Source organism: Schistocerca serialis, chromosome 11 (assembly GCF_023864345.2).
Source record: "Schistocerca serialis cubense isolate TAMUIC-IGC-003099 chromosome 11, iqSchSeri2.2, whole genome shotgun sequence".
Classification (NCBI taxonomy): domain Eukaryota; kingdom Metazoa; phylum Arthropoda; class Insecta; order Orthoptera; family Acrididae; genus Schistocerca; species Schistocerca serialis.
The window spans coordinates 106,171,756-106,197,903 of NC_064648.1; the positions used below are offsets into that span (position 1 = coordinate 106,171,756).

A 26,148-nucleotide genomic window follows, 5' to 3' on the forward strand; every position below is an offset into this window, starting at 1 on the left:
TGGCACAGATTTTCATTGGCCTTGACCCATTCACCAGATATTCCGCTTGTGACTGTAGTAGCACAGTGCCTTTAACAAAGCCACTCGCAGACGCAACACGCGCTAACTGGTGGACCTCAACTGCAGGTCCTCTGTGGCTGCGGCGGCTGGGGCATTGCCGTGTCACAGGGACAGTGCTGGCTTGCAGTGGTGAGCACAGGGGGCCACCAATGGCGTCGAGCCACAAGTGTCAGCTGCGCTATCGTCTTGTCATGGAGTCGTGGGAAATGGTCACGTGAATTTTAAGGTGGGAGGGGTTTGAGCAGTTGTAACGAACTGTATAAATTATGTGGTACGTATACGGGTTCATTACGAGATTTGAAGCTGACGAACCTCCATGTTGAGAGAAGTAATTTTATAGGCCTTCCATATGGAGTAGAGATTCTTAGGAAGAAAAGATGCTGATGGAGTCTTGAAATGCTACACTGAGACTCTAGACCACTCTCCACCAAGTATGAAGCTAACATGCTTCAGCTTGTAAAACAGGATTGGATGCAAAGTTATCTGAATGTGTTAAAGAAGTAGCTAGCAAATACGAGAAAAGAAAGATACAGACGATTTTCTACGATCTCTATTCCGAGCTTAGCCTCCCTGTATCATAGCCCCACAAGGCTCACAGAAGTAGAGGTTGGTTCAGAACTCTTCCAGATGGTTAGTATTAGAAATGGAGAGCCAAAGATAGCTACAGTGTGAAGAAGGTAAACTGGGAAACAGTCTCCAAGAACTGACCAGGTGGTGTGTGTCATTTTCTCACCCCCTGTACGTATAATACAGATTATAAGAGGAGGAAAAAACTCCACTTACCATACGTTCGAATGCGAGGGGAACCAACAGCTCCGAGGCGTGCGTCGCACCATGTGAGAGCAGCTGCGCCAAGTCCCGCCAGTAGCTGGAGAGTCGTTCCCAGAAAACAGCCGCCTGGGCCTGCAGTTCTGCACAAGACGGGAGACGACAGACTGGTGAACAATCCAGTGGATCAGACTTCTGTAGGAAGCACAGCTTTCACTTTCTGCCCCCACAATGTGTATGCAGGTAGCATTTACCTATTGAAACTAGATCAATATACAATGTCATTAATCGTATGAGTTACAGCATGGACACCTTGACTGGACTTTACAAAGCTCATATTCCAGCTACAAATTTAAAGGGCACATCAAGCAAAGAGAGAGGAGTACCACCACCTAAGGTAGATCCAGTAATAAAAATTAACCTAAGGGTAGAAGTATCAAAATACCTGAAGAAGTGGAAATATACAACTATTTCAAAAATCACCCACACGGCTTGCCCAACAATAAGACAGATTTAAGAAATAAGAGATCTTGAGATGAATTCCAGTCAGTTTTATGTGCTAATAATAGAAAGTAACATTAACGAGGATGTATAGTTTGGCTATTTGACTTTGACTTACTGACAAACATAGGACGTAACTATTTGCACAGGATCGTGTCTATGCTGGTTTTATAATATGAGTTGTCTTTACGACGTTTCCCGTGAGTTTTATGATATATATGGAAATGAGGAAGAATTATGTCCACTCATACACGTTTTTGTAATTAGGTTGTATTTATTTTAACATAAGTAATATATTTTAATAATTCAGCAAAAAAATTAATAAGGTGTTTTGCAAGCGTAGCTGAAAAAGCCATTCTCGGCCTAAACGTTCTAAGGACCATGGAAATGTATGACTACATTTGTACTGGTACAGTACCTTACATGTTAACAGTACATTTTACAATCACATTGTGATACACATAATGTTCTGTAATTCGTGACAAGTATCCCATCACATGTTTTTATCTCACTTTTTGTACTCATTTTTCTTTTTATTTGTCCAGTGGATCAATTCATGTACGTAAGTTGTTGTGAATGCGATTTATGCCTTTGTGATGTTAATATGGTACAAAGAATACATATATAAAATGATATATATATATACACGATTATTATTACCATGGTTTCATGACAGCCAAGCTACTGTAAACCTTTGACGATGGATACCATATGTACTATTACGCCCTATCATAATAAAGAAATGTCTTATCTTATTTATTTACATCAAATGATTGTATCGTAAACAGAATGGCAAATTCAGTTAACGAATGTAAACACGATTTTAAGATACTCTGATGTAAAACCTTTACTGTGGGATGTATAATCACTGCTAAGAACAAAGAAGAAACGACTTGTGAATATGTTCCCCACCAACCGCCTCAGTTGTCATATGAACAACATGAACAGTGATTTGAGGGGAATCATGTTAGTGAAGTTAACATCAGTAACAATAAATTTTTCTTATACCATAACTATGATCCTTACGCTCATCTAAAGTTGATGTACACTCTGAGTTCGGAGACTCAACATACAGAGACAACAGTGAGATATACACACGTCAGAAGATTCGTAAATTTTGACACCCCCAGTGGCCCAATGTAAGTGATGTGCTGTTTTTAGCATTTTTTGTAATATAACTGCCTCATGTATGGGAGGATAGTGGCGTTCTATACATGCCATCTGCCCTTCATTTTTCGGTTATTACTGTAGACCTGTATAAAGGGCATAGGATCGAACTGTGGCCGTGGAAACAAATAATGTTACAGTTAATGGCAGATACGACGTCTTTAAGAAAAATACTGCATTATTTTTATGCCTGTGCGAAATTTTTCGCATTTCATCCTTATGCGAGCTTATTTTCAGTACAGAAAAGACAGTCCCACAGGTGGAGAATGATGTGTGTACACGATGTTTATTGTGTTCCAAATGCTATTGGGATTACTCAGCGGCAAATCGCAAAAGAGAAAGTTCAAAATGGCTCTGAGCACTATGGGACTTAACATCTATGGTCATCAGTCCCCTAGAACTTAGAACTACTTAAACCTAACTAACCTAAGGCCATCACACAGCACCCAGCCATCACGAGGCAGAGAAAATCCCTGACCCCGCCGGGAATCGAACCCGGGAACCCGGGCGTGGGAAGCGAGAACGCTACCGCACGACCACGAGATGCGGGCAAAAGAGAAAGTCCAAGGAACGTGCATCTTTATGTCTCTGTAAAAAAACGAATCATCGGCATGAGGGACTTGAGAGCATCGTACCGACACATTACACTGGCATCTGGCTGTAGGGCAACGACTGCTGAATATATAGCCACGGGTTGGGGTGGAGACAACAGAGTGCTGAGAAGTTCACCAGCCATCACAGACAGACCGATGTAACCTGGGTTGAGATCTGTGGCTACCACTGGCACCACACCACAAGCAGCATAGTGTAGGGCGCTCTGTGGTGTTCAGCGGCGGGAGTCGCTTTTGCCTGTGGCTGTCAGGTCGACGCTGCTCTGTCCTCAGGTGGCCTCGTGAGACATCACGGGAAGCAGCGGCCGTCGAGATGCCTAGCTCTGCAGCCCACAGAAACAAACAGGGGTTAGGAAGACTCGCGATCAAGTCATGTGGAAGGCATATGGAACAGTTCTTAGGAATTTCGAAAATTCTTAAGAAATTTGGAAGCCAAATTATTATTCAAATTGGTTCTCGAGATAAACAATCAGTATCTCTTGAAAATATCATTCACATAGTTTTGTATGTTGCAAGGGCACATAAGTGCGAGGACATCTGCATAATTACCTAAAGTGCTCTCACACTCAAGTTGCTGACAAGAATATGTGTATAAGAGGAAAAAGAAGATTGAGGAAGTGCTAGATTACGATCCATTTGGTTTTAGGAAAGGTAAAGGCATCAGAGAAGGACTTCTGGGTCGGCGATTGATGATTAAAGCGAGACTTAAGGACAAATCAAGAAACGTCCGTAGGATTTGTAGTTAGATAAAAATCCTACAATAATTTAAAATGATGCAGGATTTCCGAAACTCTCAGGAAAATGGGTGTAACCTCTAGCAAAAGAAGGGTTACGTGCAATATGTACATCGAACTAGAGGATAAAATAGGAAGACTAATAACAGCTCAAATTAGGAAAGGTGAAAGACATACATGTAATCGCCCCTACCATTCAATCTGTACATCGAAGAAGGAATGAGAGCTTCAGAAATGGAATTAAAATTCGCATTGAAAGGCTATCAATGACAGGAATAGCTGATGTCAGTGCTGTTCTCAGTGGATGAGAAAGGTAATTGTAGGAGGTGTTGAATAGAATGAACAATCTAATGGGTACACTCTATGAATTAACTCTAAACCGAAGAAAGACTAAATTAATGAAGTCTAGCAGAAATGGGATCAGTGTTCAACTTAAGGTCAGAACTGTAGACGAGGATCTAGACCAACTGAAAGAATTCTGCTACCTTGAGAATAAAGTAACTCGTAATGGACAAGTTAAAGAGAACATAAAAAGTAGAGAAGAACATTCAAAGAGGATGTTCCTGGCCGAACGAAGTCAACTAACATCAAATGTCAGTTTTGTAACATCGAAAACAAACAATTACTGATAAAATTATTTAATAGCATAGATAAAAGAATCTACTCACGAAGCAGCGGAAGAACACACATGAAAGACTGTTGTGATTGGCAAGCTTTCAGAACCAGTGGCTCCTCGTTCAGGCAGAAGGGTTGAAGGGGAAAGAAGAAGGGTGAAGGAAAAGGACTGAAGAAGTCTAGAAAAAGGGGTAGATTTTGGGAAAGTCACCCAGAACAGCGGGTCAGGGAGTCTTACCGAACAAGATGAGAAGGAAAGACTGATTGTTGGGGACTGCATCGGACGGGATTTGGAAACCTGAAAGCTTAAAGGTGGAACACAGCGTAACATGAAACACAGAGATTACTGCTAAAACAGTGATCACAAGTTAATAAGAGTGTGTCCTCTTATCACCACCTATAATAGCCCTGTAACTGGCAAAACATATTCTATCAAAGGGAGAGCCAGCTGCGAAACGACACAAGTCATATACCAGCTATTATAACACTGTTCAGCCTTATACATAGGCATGACTACCATCAGATTATCAGTTAGGATGAATGGGTATAGGGTGAGGGTATACACTGCCAACTCACAATATCCTGTGGCAGAGCGTGCTCTACAGCATGACATTCGTGACCTCGGTGCCTGTTTCACCATCTGGATCTTCCCCCAGACACCAGTTTCCCACAACTCCGTAGGTGGGAACTAGCTCTACAACATGTCCTTGGTTCTCGCCGCTCAGCTTTTTATCAGTGTAACTGCTCTTTGCTTCACTCCATTTCAGTTTCCTGCATCTTTCATTGTCTTTCCCATCTATTTTTCACCGCCCCATCCCACCTCTGTTATGTACAATGCACTTAGCTTCTTACTCTTTATAACTTATGATAAATGTCTTAGCAGTAATCTCTGTCGTACATAACCTCGTCTTCTACCTTTAAGCTCTTAGGTTTTCAAATCTCGTCCGATGCAGTCCCCAACAATTAGTCTTCCCTTCTCATCTCGTACGGTAAGTCTCCCCTGACCTGCGGTTCTGGGTGACTTTCCCAAAATCTACCCCTTTTCGTAGACCTCTTCAGTCCTTTTCCATCACCCTTCTTCCTTCCCTTTCAACCCTCCCACCTAAAGAAGGAGCCACTGGCCAGAAAGCTTGTCAGTCACAACAGTCTTTTATGTGTGTGCTCTGCTGCCGCTTGGTGAGTAGTTTTTTTTATCCATCCAATTAAATGTCGGATTTAGTTGGAATTCGAGTAACTCATAGTGTAAGTCTGGAGCACAGTATTCTATGAAAGTGAATCATGGACAGTGGGAAAACCGGAACAGAAGAGAACTGAAGCGTTTGATATGTGGTGCTAGAGAAGAATGTCGAAAATTAGATTGACTGATAAGAAAAGAAATGATGAGGTTCTCAGCAGAATCGGTGAAGAATGGAACATACCAAATACTTTGGTAGGACGATGGGACAGCATTTTGTTCTTGGTTATGCAACCTTATTGTTCCCTCTTGGTTCTTGTACGTATTACCCGTCTTTCTTTGCAACTTACTCTTATTTTGCTCAATATTTCGAACATTTTGCAGAATTTTACATTTCCGGATGCTTTGTCTAGTTCTACAGGGCCTGTGAATGTGTCCATTTTATTTTCCAAGTTTTGCTTCCCTCATCAGTTACAATGTCAGACGTGCCGCTCTCTTGTGCTATTAGCCTTCTGACAGTCAAAATGATCGTGATCTATCATATCCTCTATTATCTTTTCCATTCCGCTGTATATATTATTCCTGTCGACATGAGGTGTTAAGCTCATTGTGTGATAGGTCTCGCAAGTATCTGCTTATATCTTCAGCGTTGTATCTAATGGTATAGCGCCATTCTCGTATATTCTAGACGCCAACTTAAGTAGTTCTTGGTTGACACTTTCGCCAATGATTTCGGAAACTCCGAAGGTATGTTACCTATCGCTTCTGCCTTCAAAAGCTGTGTTAAGCTCTGACTCTTATGTGTGGTTGCCGAGCGAGGTGGCGCAGTGGTTAGACACTGGACTCGCATTCGGGAGGACGACGGTTCAATCCCGCGTCCGGCCATCCTGATTTAGGTTTTCCGTGATTTCCCTAAATCGCTCCAGGCAAACGCCGGGATGGTTCCTTTCAAAGGGCACGGCAGACTTCCTTCCCCATCCTTCCCTAATCCGATGAGACCGATGACCTCGCTGTCTGGTCTCCTTCCCCAAACAACTCAACTCAACTCTTATGTGGGATCTCCAGTGTCTTCCGTTGTGATTCTCATTTCTTCTTCTGTCAAGTCATCAGACGGGTCTTTCCCCTCGTAGATGCCTTCAGTTTACTCTCTCCACCTACCTGCACTCTCCTTTGCATTTGACAGTGGAATTCCTGATGCACTCCTAAAGATTACGTCAAATGTTCTTTTGAGTAATCTGTACAATGAATAAATCTTTCAGACGCCCATGTGTTATTCTTTCTCTTCACATTTTTCCAACAGCCATTTCGCTTTGGTTTCACATCTACCCCTACTTACTTCGTCCCCAAGTGACTTATACTGCTGTATTCCTGTGTTCCTCTGAACGTTTGTGCATCTTCTACATTTACCGATCAGTTGCAGTGTTTTTTCTGTTTGCCAAGGTTTCTTTTCCGTTAGCTCCTTATATCTATCTTTGTTTGATATATAGGACATAAAATCCCGTCTGAGGCCTGCGATAATTTTTATATTAATAATTGGCCACCAATGCTGTACAATCGCAATAAAGTCATGAGATGTTCAATTGAATCTTTTATTAGAACATGTTACGCGTTTCGGGATTACACCCATCTTCAGACATATGTTATAAACAAGTACAAAACATAAGTGAACAGCACACTCAACACATCTCAACGTTACATAAAATGAGATCTGGTCATATGAGTTACATACCTCAACCTTGAACTCCTTCCTTCCCTACCAGGCGTACAGTCTTGACAACGCAACGAAAGTGTCGGGGCGCTGCATTCACAAGTTATTCAATAATAATATATTCCGAATATAAATCTAACAGGGTGTAATTACGACGGGCTAACGGGTGCTAGGAAAAATTTATGCGAGAGTCTGGAGCTAAAATTCTTAACAGGACGCGGCAGTCAGGCCGCCAAAAATTAAATAGTAAGTTTGTGTCAATGGAATATGTTGGACCATGTTGCCAAAAAATAACTAGAGCATTTAGGGAGGCTGGCGTTCGCGTAGGCTTCCATACAAAAAAGAAGTTGGGGGAATATTACTACATAAGGACGAAGGGAAAACAGATAAGTTTAAGAAATCCGGTATATACGAATTTAAGTGTGGGGGATGTGCTGGGACATACATTAGCCAGACGGGTAGGGATTTTGCCACAAGGTTTAGAGAACATAACTATAGTAATAATAGTGGGCTGGGCTGCCATATGAGGGAGACTGGCCAAAAGCGGGCCCTGATACAAGATAGCCTAAGAATTCAGCATTTATAACCTGAAGGGAAGATTTTAGATAACTCTGAAGATCTAGAGATCTACACGCGTATACAGCACGCTGCACACCCAGTATTTAAGAAACAGGCTTCCGGTGGGAACAACTGGTTTTCTGGCTTGTTTGAACGGATACTATTTTGAACTTGGTATCTATTATCCCCTCATTAGAAGTATGATTGTGTATTTTATAGGAGCTGGTGGTGTTCTGTCCACGTACCGTTATGATAAGCTATGTTTTTTGCGTAGTGATTGGCTAGTTTAACGTCATACAGGGAAAGTTAGATGGGCATATAGATTGGCATTTACAGATTTGTTCACCACCTTGGCCTTTGGGTGTTCTTTGGTGACACCATGGTTTATTTTATTGATTTTAGACTAAAGTTTTAACACTTTTAATGTTTTGTGTTTTTTAAAAATCTATATCTCTCCGGTATCCGGATAGCATATGTAGGACTCGAGCAGTTGTCGTGCCACTAGTTTATATAAGGAATGTATGAGGTATAGCCCACGTATCTTTTGCGATTTTATGAAAATGCTCTTCCCCTCACCATTAAACTTTTTCCATGTGGTAGAGGGGTGTAAGTTGCTGTCTGAAGGCTTCTGTTTGGGGAATCATGGCCCATGAGTATCACTTGGCTGTAACTCGATAGGCGGATGGCTTCCGCCGATGTGGTTGCCGTTGGCTATAACAGATGCCGCCTAAGACGTTTGTGTACGCGAGCTGATCACAAGGTTTTAGTTTATGATGGATAATGTTGGTTATATTTAATTTGGTGGTATTCTTTTAGAGATTTGAGAGGTTGAAAGGTTTATTCACCAAGGAACTCCCCCCCCCCCTCTCCCTATTATTTATTTTATATTGACATATGGTTTGAGCTGTGTTTAGTGCCACTACTGGTTATAGGCATAGTATGGCAATGTAAAAAAAATTTGGATTTAAAAAAAAAATTAAGAAACTTTTAGTGTTAACGTGTACAGAAGTACCATTCCGACTGCTAGTCGTAATTACACCCTGTTAGATTTATATGATGAGTCTATTAATCTTAAATTACATGTAAACCATACAGCACCCCCTACCGAGGGCACTTCGCTGCTGGTTGACTTGTTTAGCGTCAGTATAGGCTCTGCTTCAAGACTGCTCGAGCCGCAGTCATATATTATTCGACACTTTCTTTGAATTGTCAAGGCTGTACGCCTGGTTGGGTAGGAAGGAGTTGAAGTTTGCGGTATGTAACTCACATGATCACATCTCATTTTATGTAACGTTGAGACGTGTTGAGTATGCTGTTCGCTTATGTTTTGTACTTGTTGGTAACATATGTCTGAAAATGGGTGTAATCCCGAAACGCGTAACATGCTCTAATAAAATATTCAATTGAACCTCTCATGACTTTATTGCGATTGTCCAGCATTGGTTGCCAGTTATTTGTTTGTCCAACTTCGGTGATGCCCTTTTCATAGATGTCCATTCCTGTTCAAATGAACTGCCTGTGTGGTATTCATCAACGTAGTATCTACAGCCCAAGAGGAATTCAGAGGCATTTCATGAATGCCCTCCACTTCAGTGTCCCACTCCTTCCCGCATTTATTCTTCCAGACAATTCTCTTAAACTCCTATCCACTCTTCATCGCAATTCAATTGAGATCTGAGCTTATATCTGGCCCTACACGTGCCAGACAAACTACGAGCAGGATTTACAAAACGATAGATTTCGACTTATAGACGTAGATAATCGGAAAATTCTTCCCATAAATACAGAAGTACGAGTATTAACAAGAGCCTCACCAGGACGTAACCTCAGATGGAACTTTCCTGTGCCTCGATCCTTTTCGAAGCATACCTCCTGTGGGGAAGCGAGAGTTTTCTATAGCTATCGACGGTTGCGAGTTAAAACAAAGAGCGACAGAGGGAGAGAGAAACGGACTCCCCTCTCTTCCACTCCGTTCCAAGGTCAAACGTCGTGTGCAGTCATGACTGTTTGTACTGAAGCAATAATGTTATGTAATAGCAATACGTAAAGTTTTGATATTTTTATCATGTAATTTGTTAAAAGAAAGGCGAACAAACATGTAAAAGTAATGCATCCACAGTTTGAAACAGTTTCACTGTTTTACATCTAAGTCAACTTAAAGAGGCAGAGCTACAATTTTTGTAGTATGTGTATTCTGATATAAAGCATAACATGTGGAGTTTATGAAACCCCATACATTAATTTCTGTCATGAGTGATAATACCTGCTACAGTTGCAAAATTGTACATCAGCAGTTGTTTTTATGACTGGGATGTGTATCAACAGTTGTGCATGTACCATCAAGAGAAACGCGTGTCCTTATGTGTCTCCATTGTTGTTGTTGTTGTTATTAGCAGAAGTAGTATAATTATCACTACCGTGTGCTGCTCGTGTACTTCGCATGTCGTAATGTTGACTTACTGAGATGTCAGGTTATATGTAAGAGAGTGCACAAATGCCTTAATTTTATCAGGTGGAATAAACGCATAAGGAAGTAAATAAATGTACACAATGTGCCAAATTCCACTACTTTTTATAACGCACTTTACACTATTTCTAAGGACACGGGCTCTGTCGTTTCTTGCGACTCTTAGTGTCTGTTCTGCTGGGGTTGGCATCGTGCAGTGGATCCCCGTACGCTCTGTAGCGTATGGCATTAAAGGTCTAAAAATTTCGTGAAAGTTACAGTACCCTCCTGCATTGTCACCTTTATCGCAACGACAATGAACGGGAGTCTTAAAACGTCACGTGTCAGAGATCTGTGCTGAAGTTTAGTGAGCGAGCAGTCTAGATCGCATCACATCGCATAGTGATTTTTTAATCCGGACCTGCGCTCCACCTTCATTCTGAGTGCCCTGGGGACGCTCCCAAGACAGCAGCCGTGTTCACAGACCGCGTGGACACGCTCCTGGCTGGACGACCACAGCCGTCCTGCCGCATCCCAACATGCCCGCTAAGCCATCCGGTCTCAGCCTCACAGGAAATGTCTGGCTCCAGCGTGTGGACAGCGGCGGTCTCAACGTCGCTGCGATCTGGCGGCTCTACGGGACCTGTTGAGTGACGTCAGCTGAACACGACACAACTGGAGAGACTCGTGGACTCTCCTTGTCGGCCAACTCAGGCCCTTGTCGAGGCTAGAGGCGGTGTGCTCTACTCCTGTGTCAGCATGATCTCTCCTTATCTGACATCGAATGAAATCTGTCCTCAACCTTCACGTTTATTACTTGTAACCTTCCACATAAACATAACTAACTCGACCTTGTTTTGTAAGGAGAAAAACGTACACTTGCGAGATCTCAATCCTACACAGCAAACACCCGCCCCCTCTTAAAATAAATGGCCATACTTAAGATAATACTCATTTTAGACGTCTTGAATGCAGAGTCCTTAAAGTTCTGTAGGTGCAGGTTGCCTGCCACTGGCTCCGCCCCACTGCAGCTGCCTGATGCACGAGTGCAGAGTACTGTGCAGCGGGGTGACGTCCAGAGCCCTCATACCCGCTTCATGTCGCAAGTGTGGGAAGACGTGTGTGGAGCCGGTCACGACTGGCCCATGTGTTTCGAAACTTTGTTCTTCAACTAGAACACATGTGATTTAACATGAAAAACGGGTAAGCAATATGAGCAGATAGTACTTCAATGCCAAGCGCATATATGGTCAACACTATTAAGCAATATCTTAGGACAAATTTTGCAGCAGTTTTATATAAAACACACGCGCACACACACACACACACACATACACACACACACACACACACACACACAGATCTCTGTTACGGACAGAGGCAAGGTAAAATCTGACAATATTACCTCTTCAAAGCAAGCTTCCTAAGCAGTCAGTTCGTGATTTTACGTCTCCGTCGCATTGTGCCAATGAAGTTGTTCGACGAAAATGATCGTGGTGAAAGGGTATCGTCATCATTGTGACCACCATCCTCTCATAAAGAATAGTCTAACGTCAATCAACTATTCTTCTCTCCATGTAACGGGTCTTCTGTATGACTGCCGCAACTAAATCGCAAGGTACAAATAGTAGCACAAAGAAACGTCCATAGAGTTTCTTTTGCCTCGTGTAAGTCGAATAGCCACATATAACGACGCTTACCGGTCACAACTGTCGCGAGCTTTGACGTTTAAACGTGGCAATTTGACCGTCACTGTATACTGCTCCTGGAGGTGCCACACTATAGCTTGCCGGTTCACCGGCACTATAAACGCGAACCTCTTACTCATCGTACCGCACAGTAGTTCGAGCTCTGACAATGGGCGAACGCAGCGGAGCGTACCAGAAACAGGTGGTACACGAGCGATGAAAAGCTATGTGTTCAGAAGGTCTTAACTGCATACAGTCATAATCGTGGCCCATATCTCCGCGCGACATAGACAGCTGGGGCTCACACCTTGCAACTGTGCGTTTTGTATATGAGACCAGGTTGGTGATCTTCTCTTGTTAGATGAAATCGGTTGTGATTAGATAACTGTTTCTTTTCTTCAGTGTGATTATTATTTAGTTCTTATGCTTTTATTTCTGTGCACTTTAATTAGGACAGAATTTTCAAATGTGGTGCAACTCCATCACCATGTGTTGATTAACTTCGACGAGAGTTTTTATAGAATACCTAAATGAGCACATTGCGCTTTATTTAACAATAACGAACTTCCAAATAATATACTCACCACGTTTATTCCTCCATTCAAACTCAACTTGACGCCACCACTCACAATTCACCCTGCCGACCATGGCTTTTGTGATGCGTCGAACAGCATACGCTGACTGGGACAGGATATGATGCCTCAGATCATCCGTTTGCAGCGTTGTCATGTTCCATTCCATGTTGTTCAACCTTTCAAAATAAAATGGAGTCAGCTTATGTGACAGATGATATTCTGAAACTTGACTGTATTTTGTAGAATAGAATAGTGAAAACTAAACTCAACTTGCCCTTCTCCAGCTTTCACGTTTCCCATTGATAGAGGTCGCCAGCCCATTAGAGACGAATCGAGGTGTCAGGAATTATGGCTTACATTACGGCTGGTATGCGAGTCTGCTTACATATTCTGGTGAACTGATCGTTTCTGATGAAGTACAAGAATTCACATACAAACATGCAGCCAGAACTATGATTGGACAAGCGCAGCAGACCGCCTTCAAAGGCATGGAGTGGGCGCTCCCCCACAACATGGCTCACCGTCTGCTCCATGGCGCCATAATCACGGTCAGCACTTCCACTATAATACCACGTTTTCAAGACGCTGCCATGTCTCTCCTGTGCCATTTGGTGACTGCTCGGTGGAAAGTGTCAACAGAAGAGGCGGCGGCAGAAGGTATTAGCGCGCTTCCTCTTTGGGTCTCACAAATGTGCCCTTATTGACAGATAGTATCGCAAAATAGGAAAAGTAGGTGACAGCATTGAGAATAAATTTAAGGAAATAATTTGTTGTACGGTTAGTAGTAATGGCGTCGAGTGGTCTACATACCTCGGTACACAGCGGGAGTCGATACAGTCGTCAGCGATCCGGCAGTCGAGCTCCTCGAGGAATTCCCGGTATTCAGAATACGGGACGCGGCGGAGCTGCGCCAGGGCGGCGGCGCACCCCCCTCCCTCCAACGCTCCACCTGCTGGCGGCGGCAGCAGTCCGGAGTGCCAGAGGCGGTCTTCCAGGCGCCGCGCACCTGAGACCGCGGGGGACGGCTGCTCCCGGCTGTAGCACGTTACGAAGTCCGGTGACCAAACTGCAAACCGTTCTTCAGTCACCTCGAGGTCTGGACTGACTCACGAGCTTCCATGGGCTACTCATATGCTCATCAGTACTAGCAGCTACTGAAAGTGAAACACTAAGAGAGTTGCAGCCAACGATAATCGACACGGCGTGAGGCGTGCTGCACACTTTTACAAGCAAAAGGCCAACAAGTCAGCTGACTGTCAGCACGGCGGCCACTGGTGCGGCTCCCCTTGACGAGGAAGCGGGAAGAGCTGCGCCGACAGTACAACACTGGACACTGTGCCGTCATTCCGTATGAGCCGAAGTTCTGACTGCCGCATCGGTGTGGACGATCCGTGCATCGAGGCCCTGAGCAGAGCGGAGAATGCCACGTTGCATTCTCGCCCATCTCACGGGGAGCCACTCGGTATACAATACGTAACTGGTTACACTGATAGCAGCTGTTGCATTTCTGAGTCCTTGAGGCAGCTCGCTTGCGATATTTTCGACATCCTTTCAACAAAATAATTTAATGTCGCATGTCAGCCATGCTGTTCTGCCCCAGCTTGACAGAGGTAGCACCGCTACCACAGGAACGTGCGATGTACCTGGCTAGGCGCAGACAGTAATATTTAAGTGAAAATCACACTTATCGTTAACTGGTTTGATTGGCGAGATTGGGAATAAAACATATGGACCCGTGCTCATAGATCTTTGCAGAACGCCAGAGCAGATACAGTCTCACGTTGGTGTCAGAGCTGGCAGTGCGGGGCTGGAGAGGAGACTCCAAGCTAGCCGAGAGGCAGCTGAGATGCAGGCGGCAGGGCGCTCCGGACTGGAGCGGCAGCCGGTGGGAGCCTTTCCTGGTGACTTCAGATCTCCAGTCCAGGCTGGGCCGTGAATGACGACCCTGGGCATTCTGTACTCTCATCTCCTGGAGCGCCGCACACTTAGCCTGTCTCATCATAGTCTACCTGCCAAGTACTGCGTCACAGTCAAGTAACTGCAGCCAGAAAAGCTGGAATTCCCAATGATGTAATCGGCATACCACTCTCCTCTCGCTTTAATCTCTGGGATCCGCCTCTGAGCTGTATTTTCCTCTTAGCTGTAGCCGTGTTTACCCGGGGTATCTCGTTAGGTAAGCAGCAGAGGCGCTGCCATTCGTTGTTCTGTACACTTCCGAGGCAGTAGTTGCACTTCTGTCCCTTTGTACTTGTGTGGGAACGTTCAGCGCTTACGGAGCAGGGAGAAAACAAATCTAATAGCTAAGTACTCATCAAATGTTGAGATCATTTTTGAAATAATCGAACTGAAATTGTCGACCGATATGCAAGTGCGGTTGACATACGGTTCCTCGCCGCAAATAAAGTAGCAATGAAGGCACTGGGTGGCAGAGAGTGGCTTTGCACTAAAAAGCGCTGATCTGTTCTCACCTGCCAGAAAGTATACGGCAGAATCTCTGGACACACAAAAGATATTCTGCATGCTCATTCCCTCACGAGGGACTCACGTCTTTTTGAGCAAATGCGTGATAAAACCCTCAGTGAGTTAGACTGCAAAATGAAGCAAAAGGAAAGAACAAAGCGTAATGTCTCTGTGAAGGAACAGACGGTTAGCCCGCGCAGCTACACTCGTCAGATCCGCTTCGCTAAGGCAGCCCAGCTGAGGCTACCTCGGCGGTGAGCTGACCTCGCCGGTAAACATTCTGAAAGTTCCGTACCCGCCCAGTGAGACTGCTAATTCTGATGGCGTCACTCGCCGTCGGTGTGGCTACCGGGCTGTAAACATAGAAACAGTGGCTTCTGATAGGACTGTGGGCAGCTGCTACTGTTAACCAAAAGATCGGGATGCCATTGCGGTATGTCTATTGTAATTAACCACTGCGAACGTTCGAGTAATGCACACCCGATATCAATGAACGTAACTGACTCGTACAGAGGGAAGTCCACGCTCCTGACCCAACACGGAGACCTCCGCCTCGTCGTGTCTGAGGGCCGACTGACTCACTTGGCGCTCTCCGTAACGTGGGATCTATTCTCGCGAGAGCCTGTCCCCGTCAACTGTGTAACGATATTTGAAGCTTCCCGTACTGGAATAATCCCTCAGTTACTGCCAATGCCTCAGGGACTTTCCCTGACTATCACTGTAAGGAAAGGAAACTACTACTATTGTGATTAAGCGAAAGTGTGTTTACGGCCGACTGGCGCGCCTCCTCCACGTACTCCCCGACCTGCGTGTCTGGCTGCAGGCAGGCTGGCCTCCCACGCAGCGGGCCACGGCCCCCACCCCCGCACTGGACGACTCGCGCCGCGGGCCGCTCGCGTTCTCCGGCCGTGGGAACACACTTCGCCACAGCCTGGAACCTCTATAAGTCTGGAAACTCTACAAGCCCCAGAAAAGAGCTGGTTGTGCAGATTATAAATATATGTAATGAAACAATCGTACTTCGATTCTGCCTCGTATGAGATCATTTTTTTTGCATCTTTAGTTTTTATCGTGTGATATTTTATCTTGTTCAAATAACAAGTGTATGACTGAAAGCATTACCTGGGATTGCCAAAGTTCACTTTCTGAGGAAGTTTGTGGGCATTCCTACTTCAGCCAGGAGTGATGGGAATAGATCGCCAGTAATATACTGGCGGAAAAAATAGCAGCGCAAAAAATATAATTAGTGTGAAATAATGAAATTGCGGGAGTACACCTCTCTAGATGAAACACCTTAAAGTTTCGAAGGGAACTATGAAAATCAGATGCCGCCGCCTCAGCTCGAGTTAAGGCAAGCGTAAACAAGCCGAGGTAAGGCATCCTCCAGGTGTGTTAATGTAAATGGACGTAAAAGCAACATTTGCATTTCCTGCTTCACTCCTACCAATAACCCATTTTGTTTTCCGTGTTTGCTGTTAGCTAAGGGTAAAGGCACAAGCTGTACATGCGTTGGCATGTCAGATCTAACGTCATTCCACGCCCCACATTTTGCCTACCGTGCTAACACAACACTGGCTGCAGATGCCAACAGGGGGCGGGACTGAAGGTATCAAATGCTGTCGACAGCACGAGGCTACGGAGCGTAGCTGAACTGCTTAGTCGACGAGTAACTCACGACAGTGCTACAGTGCTAGTGGTGTTGTTACAAAGCAGAGCAATGGCAACGATAAACAAAGCAAGCATTGCGTTATATCTTCAGTAACAGTAGCCGAAGTTGAGATTCCGTCAGAAAGAAACCCAAGAAATTTCGCAGAGTGAGAAAGAAGTGGCGAATGAAGGATTAGCCTTTCTGCAAATGAGTCAGTGGAATGGGTGGTGTCGTGCGAACAATGTACAAAAGGCGTATAGTGGTGATGATACGTGCACGGCAATAGAAAGAACGTGGTACTGAAACAGGTGTGGGGCACTTCATCGACGTTGTCGGACAGGGAGCCCCAGTTCCCGTTTCCAGTGAAACGTATTGAAGGAGTTGGTACTAAACGTAATTTTGTATTTGGAAAATCATTCGTGGCATAGGAAAACAACAATTACGAATATACACTACTGGCCATTAAAATTGCTACACCAAGAAGAAATGCAGATGATAAACGGGTATTCATTGGACAAATAGATTATACTAGAACTGACAGTGATTACATTTTCACGGAATTTCTGTGCATAGATCCTGAGAAATCAGTACCCAGAAAAACCACCTCTGGCCGTAATAACGGCGTGTACAGGTACAGCTGCCCATGCAGCTTCAACACGATACCACAGTTCATCAAGAGTAGTGACTGGCGTATTGTGACGAGCCAGTTGCTCGGCCACCATTGACCAGACGTTTTCAGTTGGTGAGAGATCTGGAGAATGTGCTGGCCAGGGCAGCAGTCGAACATTTTCTGTATCCAGAAAGGCCCATATGGGACCAGCAACATACGGTCGTGCATTATCCTGCAGAAATGTAGAGTTTCGCAGGGACCGAATGAAAGGTAGAGCCACGGGTCGTAAGACATCTGAAATGTAATGTCCACTGTTCAAAGTTCCGTCAATGCGAACAAGAGGTGACCGAGACGTGTAACCAATGGCACCCCATACCATCACGCCAGGTGATACGCCAGTATGGCGATGACGAATACACACTTCCAATGTGCGTTCAGCGCGATGTCGGCAAACACGTATGCGACCATCATGATGATGTAAACAGAACCTGGATTCATCCGAAAAAATGACGTTTTGCTATTCGTGCTCCCAGGTTCGTCGTCGAGTACACCATCGCAGGCGCTCCTGTCTGTGATGCAGCGTCATGGGTAACCGCAGCCACGGTCTCCGAGCTGATAGTCCATGCTGCTGCAAACGTCGTCGAACTGTTCGTGCAGATGGTTATTGTATTGCAAACGTCCCCACCTGTTGACTCAGGGATCGAGACGTGGCTGCACGATCCGTTACAGCCATGCCTGTCATCTCGACTTCTAGTGATACGAGGCCGTTGGGATCCAGCACGGCGTTCCGTATAACCCTCCGGAACCCATCGATTCCATATTCTGTCAACAGTCATTGGTCCTCTACCAACGCGAGCAACAGTGTCGCGATACGATAAATCGCAATTGCGATAGGCTACAATCCGACCTTTATCAAAGTTGGAAACGTAATGCTACGCATTTCTCCTCGCTACACGAGGCATCACAACAACGTTTCACCAGGCAACGCCGGTCAACTGCTGTTCGTGTATGAAAATCGGTTGGAATCTTTCCTCATGTCAGCACGTTGTAGGTGTCGCCACCGGCGCCAACCTTGTGTGAATGCTCTGAAAAGCTAATCATTTGCATATCACAGTATCTTCTTCCTGTCGGTTAAATTTCGCGTCTGTAACACGTCATCTTCGCGGTGTAGCAATTTTAATGGCCAGTAGTGTATTTTGAAGATGTTGGCAGAAATATGACCGTTAGTGCATAAGAAGAACTACGGTTATTGAACGGATAAGACGCACTTGTCACAAAAACTGATGTTTTCGCGTTTCAAGGATGCTCGATACAATTTACGGAATGTAGATGCTGGTGACCTACTACGTTATCCACATCAAACTGCGCGAGACATACATATAGTGATTTCAAGAGAAGCAGAGGATGCTTGCTTAACGTCAAACTGTGCTACAGAATTGTAGGACAATGAAATTTCAAACGAAGCTTGACGATGCACAGCATACTACGGAATCGGCCCAGAAATTTGTGGGGGAGGTATTCAAACTTATCCTATCGCTGAGTAAGGAATTTGTTTTCAACTGCAACCAATCAGCATTTGAAGAGGAAACACATATGAAAGGGACCCTGGAAATTAAAGGTACCCAGAGAATTCTATCAAGATCATGGAATATCAATTCGTATACAATTAACTGACTCTTTAACCGGATGGTAAATATGCTGGAACGCTATTCATTGCTCTGCAAGAACTAAGAGTTGCTTTGCGCCCCTTGATTCTTTCTCATGTGAGTGATTTTGGCAAGGGCAGTAGGGGATATTTACATCATAGCAAGCAAGAGTCTGAGAACGTGCGTTAGATAACTGCAACTGTGGTATGAACACTGCATTTGGCTAATAGCTCGTCAAAGTAAGTTGCTATTGTTTGATTCGTAGTCTGCGTATAAAAGTCATACTCCTAAAGAACAAACCATCGCTCCTGGAAGTGTGTGACATTGCAGTTCATACCACCTGGAACCACCAGATGAATTCAACCTCCACATGTTTGTGTTTTCTGTACGTATAAAACATGTTATTGCACTATCTGCATCAACGCCTTAAAGGACAGCCAGTTTCACGGTAAGCTGTTTCGCATTCGGTTGCACGCCATCACTTTCCATCAATTCTCGTCACCCTGTTACTCCAATGTGATTTCTGTATGCATTCTTCAAGAGTGGATGCCTTGCACGCTTCGTAGCTGCCAAGGAGCTCGTCTTTGATCTCGATGGTGCGAATCTTTGTGATCATTGAGACGCGCCATTTTTATTCGGTTTCCATGGTCCAAGTTAATGGTTTGTTTCTAACATTTCTTGGATGTCGACGATGTCCATTTTGTGAGGTGTTATACATGCACCCCATAGAAGGTTGATCTCTGCGCATCCCAGACTCTCGTTTTCTGTGGACATGGTGCGTCATCACCAGTTAATGTTTTTCTGGTCATAATTTTCACTTTCGAATAAGCCTTACTAAAGACTGTTCCTGCGACGTCGCACTTAACAATTTCCTTGTAAGTCATCTAACAGAGAAGGTTAAGAAGCGTGGGGAATCTATTGGGCATAAGAATGCATTTTTAGCTTTATCAGTCGTTGGAAAAACAGAAATTATGCAACATCTTAGCTTTCAGGCAAAATACAGGAAGACAGAACGACGATATAAGACAAACTCGCTATGTTCTTTCCAAGATAAAGTTCTGCAGTGAGTCTGAACATGCGCTACGTGTACATGATGAAACAGTAGAATCTAACAGTCCTAGAATACTTAGGGAACGGGTAAATTTCACTTCCGCGTCAGCTGCGGATGTGAAAGAGCACGTGAACAATTCTGCTGTCTTTCAGGTGCACCCAGTGGTATACAGAAGAATTTATTGGACTGTACGTTACATGTGTGTCAGGACGAAGATAATGCAGAACTAGCGGAGACTGTTTTTGTGTCTCTGTTAGCAGATGAAACATCTGATGTAGCTTCTAAATTTCTGTTACTGGTAGTATTTCGTTTTCTGTTATCTGCTGAAGAGCCGGTTGAAAGATTTTGCATGTTTTCAAATCAATCGCTTATCAGTGCTACTTCCTTGGCTGATTCAATTAAAGATGTACTCGCCGATGTTGTCCAAGAAACGAAAGAAAACGTAATATCTCAAATTTATGATGGCGCCAGCGTCATGCGTGACCATCATACAGAAACCCAATCAACTGTAATATAAGGGCATAATTTCGTGTATTACGTACATTGTTATGAACATTCACTGAACTTAATTTTTGCCTAAGCGACAAGTCGAAACAAACAAATGAAACCGTTTTTCGGAACTACTGCAGAGGTAGCAATACTTTTGTCATTCACCTCGAAAAGTGGCTGTTCCAGATGCAGTTGTGAAACAAAGAATCCCACACGGATCGGCCATTACATGGAGCTTAAAATCGTGAAAAGTGCTCACAGTTAATGAGAACGGAGAGGACACTCCAGAATGTCTTAAACACATTGAAGATACCAGCAGACAGACAAAAAATGTAAATCAAACATGTGGTCTAAGGATAAAACTCTATCACACAAAATTTTCCTTTCGGTTAGGGATATAAAAATAACTAGCTGACAAACCCAGCAATGTACAGGTGTTCATTTGGCAATTTTCTATGAGAAATGAAAACAAAAATTGAACTGTGTTTTTCTGTAATATCGAAAAAATTTCATTTATATGTATTCGTGCAAACACTTTTAAAATTACGAAACAGTCGCACAAAGAAATATGCATAATTTCCAGAAGTGTAAGCACAGCTTATTCTCATGTCTAGACCGCGATTCAGTAAACGTCTGCATAGACTCTTCGCAGCCCTACAGGTGGCTAATGTTTTCGCCTACAGCCGTTTGCGTTTCGCATCTGAAAGATGATGAAAGCTCTGCCAGGTATCGGGGATTTCTCTTGAGTGGACTCGACTCTGTGTGTGTCTCAGCTCTAACGAATAAATGTATTAAAAATTCATACATGACGTGGCATTTCTTCACACAGCTCATCCCTCATGACGCCACATCTCCTGGTCCTTGCGTCATGCAATGACACGACTTTGCAGGTACATTCGCTGGTGTACGACGGTACTGTGTGCAGAATGTGCTGCGAACAGAGGTGGTAGGGAAGAAGCAGTAAATTTAGACGTCATGCACTGTGAGGCAATTTGTCGTGCATCTCACTGTTTATGACGTTATGTGTCCTGAACTATGATAGATGAGTAGTTATTACTCCCACAGCAATTCATTGCTGGCAGTAAGAGATGTGTGTAGCAAGTTTGGTTGAAATCGGTTCACGAGGGGATGTGGAACATGTGCAAACCACACACACACACACATACACAAACACACACACACACACACACACACACACACACGCACACACACACACACACATACATACATTTATACATACATATATCCATTTATATAATATGTATGTATGCCCTACGTGAACATCTAGTACAGCCAATTTCAAAAATATACCACTGGTCGCGTCTGAATAAAGCAAGCAGCAGCATCATTCCGAAACGAAATTTTTAAAATTAGAGACAATGTTAATGATATCACAGAAGAAACAGAGGTTTGAATTCTGCAGCCACTTGTTGCCCTCTAATTTAGTCAAACACCGCTTCTTTCTTTCATTGAAAAATTAGTGTCCTGAAAATGTTCTATCTGCTCTTACGCAGTCCTATCAATTTTTTAAGTAAAGCTGAGTTAAAAACAGAGCTACAGACCATTTATTCTCGAAATAGGTTTCAAGAAAAAAAACCGCAGGAGCCCTTATAAAGTTTGTAATTGAAAATAATCTGGAAGAACCTTTTGGCGACGTCAGGAATCTGCTGAAATTAGCGGCTGCTGTCCCATGGGAAGCTGTGAAGCAGAGACGTGTTTCAGCACGTAGTCACGGATCAAACAGTTTCTTAGAAGTACCAGAGATGAAGATAGGCTGTCTCATCTTGCCATGCTATCTATTGCAAAGAAAACGATTCACAGGTTTCCAAATTTCAACGACAGAGTCATAGATCCATCACGAAAAAGGAAAGGAGGATGGTCTTTTTCTATACGTCTACAGCCGATTCAACCCTACGAACGTTTTCAGGCTCATTGTAAGGTAATTTTAGAACTACAAAAATACTTTCCTTAATTTAGGAAATTAAACAGTTTGGAAAGGTAAGTTGTACAGTGCAGTAAAGGAAATGAACTCCGTGCCAGCCACTTGAGGCATCAGCCACCGATGTCTGTGCTGTACCGCTAAGGATACGTCCTCTGCACTGCGATGACACAACGGCGAATGTTAATTTCTGAAGCGCAGAATGCAGCCCACCATTTTCTTTTATCACTCGGAACTTTCCACTCCTCATTGTGCTTAGCAACGATCGAAATTTTGTTCTTAGTTTTTATTTCATTTTCTTTCTTATCGATGTATCGCTGTGCGTTAAGTAGTTCAGATCCGTTTGACATCACTATATTCATTGTGAATTATTTTTTAATGTAATATCAATGTCCACGATTATGTAGAATACAGAACTATGGAAAATACGTAAAGGGTGCTATTATGACGAGATACGGCAGAAATTATGCAAGAAGGTGCTTTGGTTTTAAAGAATCTACTCGTTGTATTTCGCAACATCTTACTTCTATCTATTCTCACACACATGAAAAACGTTTTGCGCTCAATTCGCAAATATAGATGCTTAATTTACCGTCTTCCCAAATCGTACTTTATGATATTTTTCACATGCAAAAGGTTATTACAAATTACATTGACCGAAAAGGGTGAGAATGAAGTGCAGTTTGTCCCCAAGGCGGTCCTTCACTGTCAGGGAGAAAACGTATCACCTTTGATAAGAGCATATGAAAGCCAAGGCGCCTGTGTGTGAGTGAAAACTGCACTGTGCATAAGGTCTTGTCAGTCTGTGCTGCACGAAAAAGCACTTACCTTCATAATTACAGTAGAACCATTTTATCGTTTTTTCAACGTTGTCTTCAAAGATTCCGCCAGAGTCAGTAACATTGTTGAGGTGCCAGCAGACGCAATCCAGCACCGATGTCCCGTTTGCTGCAAGCAGAGCTACCACTGTGGCAATTACGCCCGCCGGCTGCATTGTCCGCTGTCGGCACTGGGGAGCAAACAGAAGCAGTGCGCGTCGCAGGGAGTGCGCGCTCAATATGACGGCGGGCGCAGCGGAAGTCTGCCGCAGGACGGCCAAACCACGGGAAGCGTGGCGTGACGCCTCTCATCCGGGTCACACCCGTATTCCTGTTTGCCTGGTAGCAGTTCACAAAAGTCATCGAGTAAAACGAAAGTGGTATCTGCCCTTCCCCAAGGAAGTGTTGTAGGCATTCTGCTGTTCCTAATCTATAAAAACGATTTAGGAGGCAATCTGAGCAGCCATTGTTTGCAGATGATGCTCTCTTTTACCATCTAGTAAAGCCATCAGAAGATCAAAGCAATAGCAAAATGATTTAGAGAATTTATCGGTGCGGTACGCAAAGAGGCAGTTGAACATTAATTTTTTTTAAATTAAATTTGTGGTAAGAGCTTATGCGATCAAACTGCTGATGTCATCGGTCCCTAAGTTTACAAACTACTTAACTCAACTTAAACTAACTTATGATAAGGACAACACACCAATGCCCGAGGGAGGACTCGAACCTCCGACAGGGGGAGCCGCGCGAACCGTGACAAGATGCCACAGATCTTGCAGCAACACCGCGCGGCAGTGGCAGCTGATTCTAAACAATGAAAAGTCTTGTGTCACCCACATACGAACAAGAAGGACTCCGTTATATTTCTTTTGCTCGATGAGTCACACAAATTCAAAGGGAGCCATTTCAGCTAATGCCAAGGGATTAGAATTAGGGCCAACTTAAATAGGAACGATCAAGCAGAAAATCTTGAGTGGAAGACGAGCCAAAGTCTGTGTTTTGTTTGCAGGACACCTAGAAGATGCAACAAGTCCACTAAAGAGACTGTCAGCTAGGGGTACTAGAAGCACGCTCCGTCACACACCGCTTGCTGGCATGCTGAGCATTGTTGTAGATATACATGAACATCTCCCTATACTCGCAATAAGTCACAATATGGTGCATGGCGGAAGCTGCCTTCCACCACTACCAGCCATTTCCTCTCCTGTTACGCTCTTAAATACGGCAAGGGAAAAACGACTGTATATTTGCCCCCACGGACACCCTAATTTCTCCGTATTAGTGCTTCTTGCGCCAAATGGACGTTGATGCCCGTGAAATCATTCGGCAGTCAGCTACGAATATCGGTTCTCTAAAATTTTTCTGCAGTGTTCCTCGAAAATAACATTGTCTTCCTTACAGGGGTCCCTATTTGGGTTCACAAACCATCTCTACAACACGTGAGTGTTGTTCGAATCTAAAGGTAACAAATCTAGCTGCACACCTCTCAATTGCTTCGATGTCTTTCTTTAATAGGACCTGGTGCGGATCCAAAACACTCAAACAGCACTCAAGAATGGGTTGTACTATTGTCCTATATTCTGTCTTCTACAGATTAACCCTACGTTCCTAAAATTCTCCCACTCGAAGTCGTGCATTCACCTTCTCTGCTCCATTCTTAAATGCACATTCCATTTCATATCGCTTTGCAACCTTACACAGAGATATTTCATTGATGTGACCGCTAATGCTGTATTCCAGTATTTCTACGTTTAGATTCAACTACCATTCATCTCACCATCTAGAAATTTTGTGTAAGTCAACTTGTACCGTCCCACAGTCACTCAAGAATTACATCTCCCCGTACACCACAGCATCATCAGTTCATCCTGTCTGTCAGATTATGTTCTGCAGCACGCCAAGCTCTCTCGAGTGCAATGTAAGAGGTTCTGTTATTAAGAAATTTTTCTAGCACTCACATATCTACAAACCTATTGTATACGCTCGTCCGTTCGTTAACAGACTGTACTGAGCCACCTTAGCACTTAATCACTGTGGACTGCGAGCCAAATCGCTGCCTCAGGAACTGTCAGTAGTTTTCTTCCGGTGTCGTATTACAGCAGACGTGCGCTCACCCTTCCCTCCCCACCCCAATCCCCCTCCATTCTCCTCCGCCACACTGCTCCCGCCCTATTAAGGATCGTTTCAGGTCTGTATACAGTAGTGAAAAGAACGTTGCCAAGTGCTATCATCAGGGATGGGCCAAAAACCAAATATATTCGATTATACCTACGTCTTTTTTCAGCAGGGTAACAAACTCCAGCTGAAATGTATCAGCAGGCCACAGACTACCTTCCAGATTTATCAGACCTGCAGTCTTTCTATTCGAAATCGTTCAAATGGCTCTGAGCACTATGGGACTTAACATCTGAGGTCATCAATCCCCTAGAACTTAAAATTACTGAAACCTAACTAACCTAAGGAGATCACACACATCCATGCCCGAGGCAGGATTCGAACCTGCGACCGTAGCGGTCGCGCGATTCCAGACTGAGGCAATTATTGAAAAACAGTCTTAATCGCATTTATTATTATTATATCGCCAACCGGTTTCAAGCCGACGTATGGGTCATCTTCTGGGCATCTACACCGTGAAATTATAGATGTCCGTCAGAAAGACTCCATTATACAACAGCTGAAATTACGTAAATTTTAAACATGTTACCCATTGGTCGACTGCTGGTGGTGTCACTCCTGTCTACATAACTGAGGAAACTATGCGAGACTAACCCTTCTTATGGGCTTAAATAGCGTGTTGAGATGACGTGAATAGATGGTAACACCAACTGCATTTAATACAGTTTATTATATGTAAATACTAGTCCTTTGGTTTAACATAAATT

At 43.9% G+C, this 26,148-nt stretch overlaps 1 protein-coding gene across 3 annotated transcripts in view; it reads right to left on the reverse strand.

Moving 5' to 3' along the window:
- The window catches only part of LOC126427327 (uncharacterized), a 56,519-nt gene extending 33,055 nt beyond the window's left edge, over positions 1–23,464 (reverse strand). The window contains exons 1-4 of one of the 3 annotated variants that reach the window (XM_050089636.1): positions 23,277–23,464; positions 13,416–13,671; positions 12,615–12,781; positions 844–971 (exon numbers count right to left, since the gene is read on the reverse strand). In XM_050089636.1, coding sequence (XP_049945593.1) covers positions 844–971; positions 12,615–12,781; positions 13,416–13,671; positions 23,277–23,442 — 717 coding nt within the window. In that variant the 5' untranslated portion in view covers positions 23,443–23,464. Of the gene's footprint in view, positions 1–843; positions 972–12,614; positions 12,782–12,879; positions 13,672–23,276 lie in introns of those variants that run through there. The other 2 variants (XM_050089638.1, XM_050089637.1) reach the window with 2 other exon arrangements.
- Positions 23,465–26,148: the final 2,684 nt, after the last annotated feature.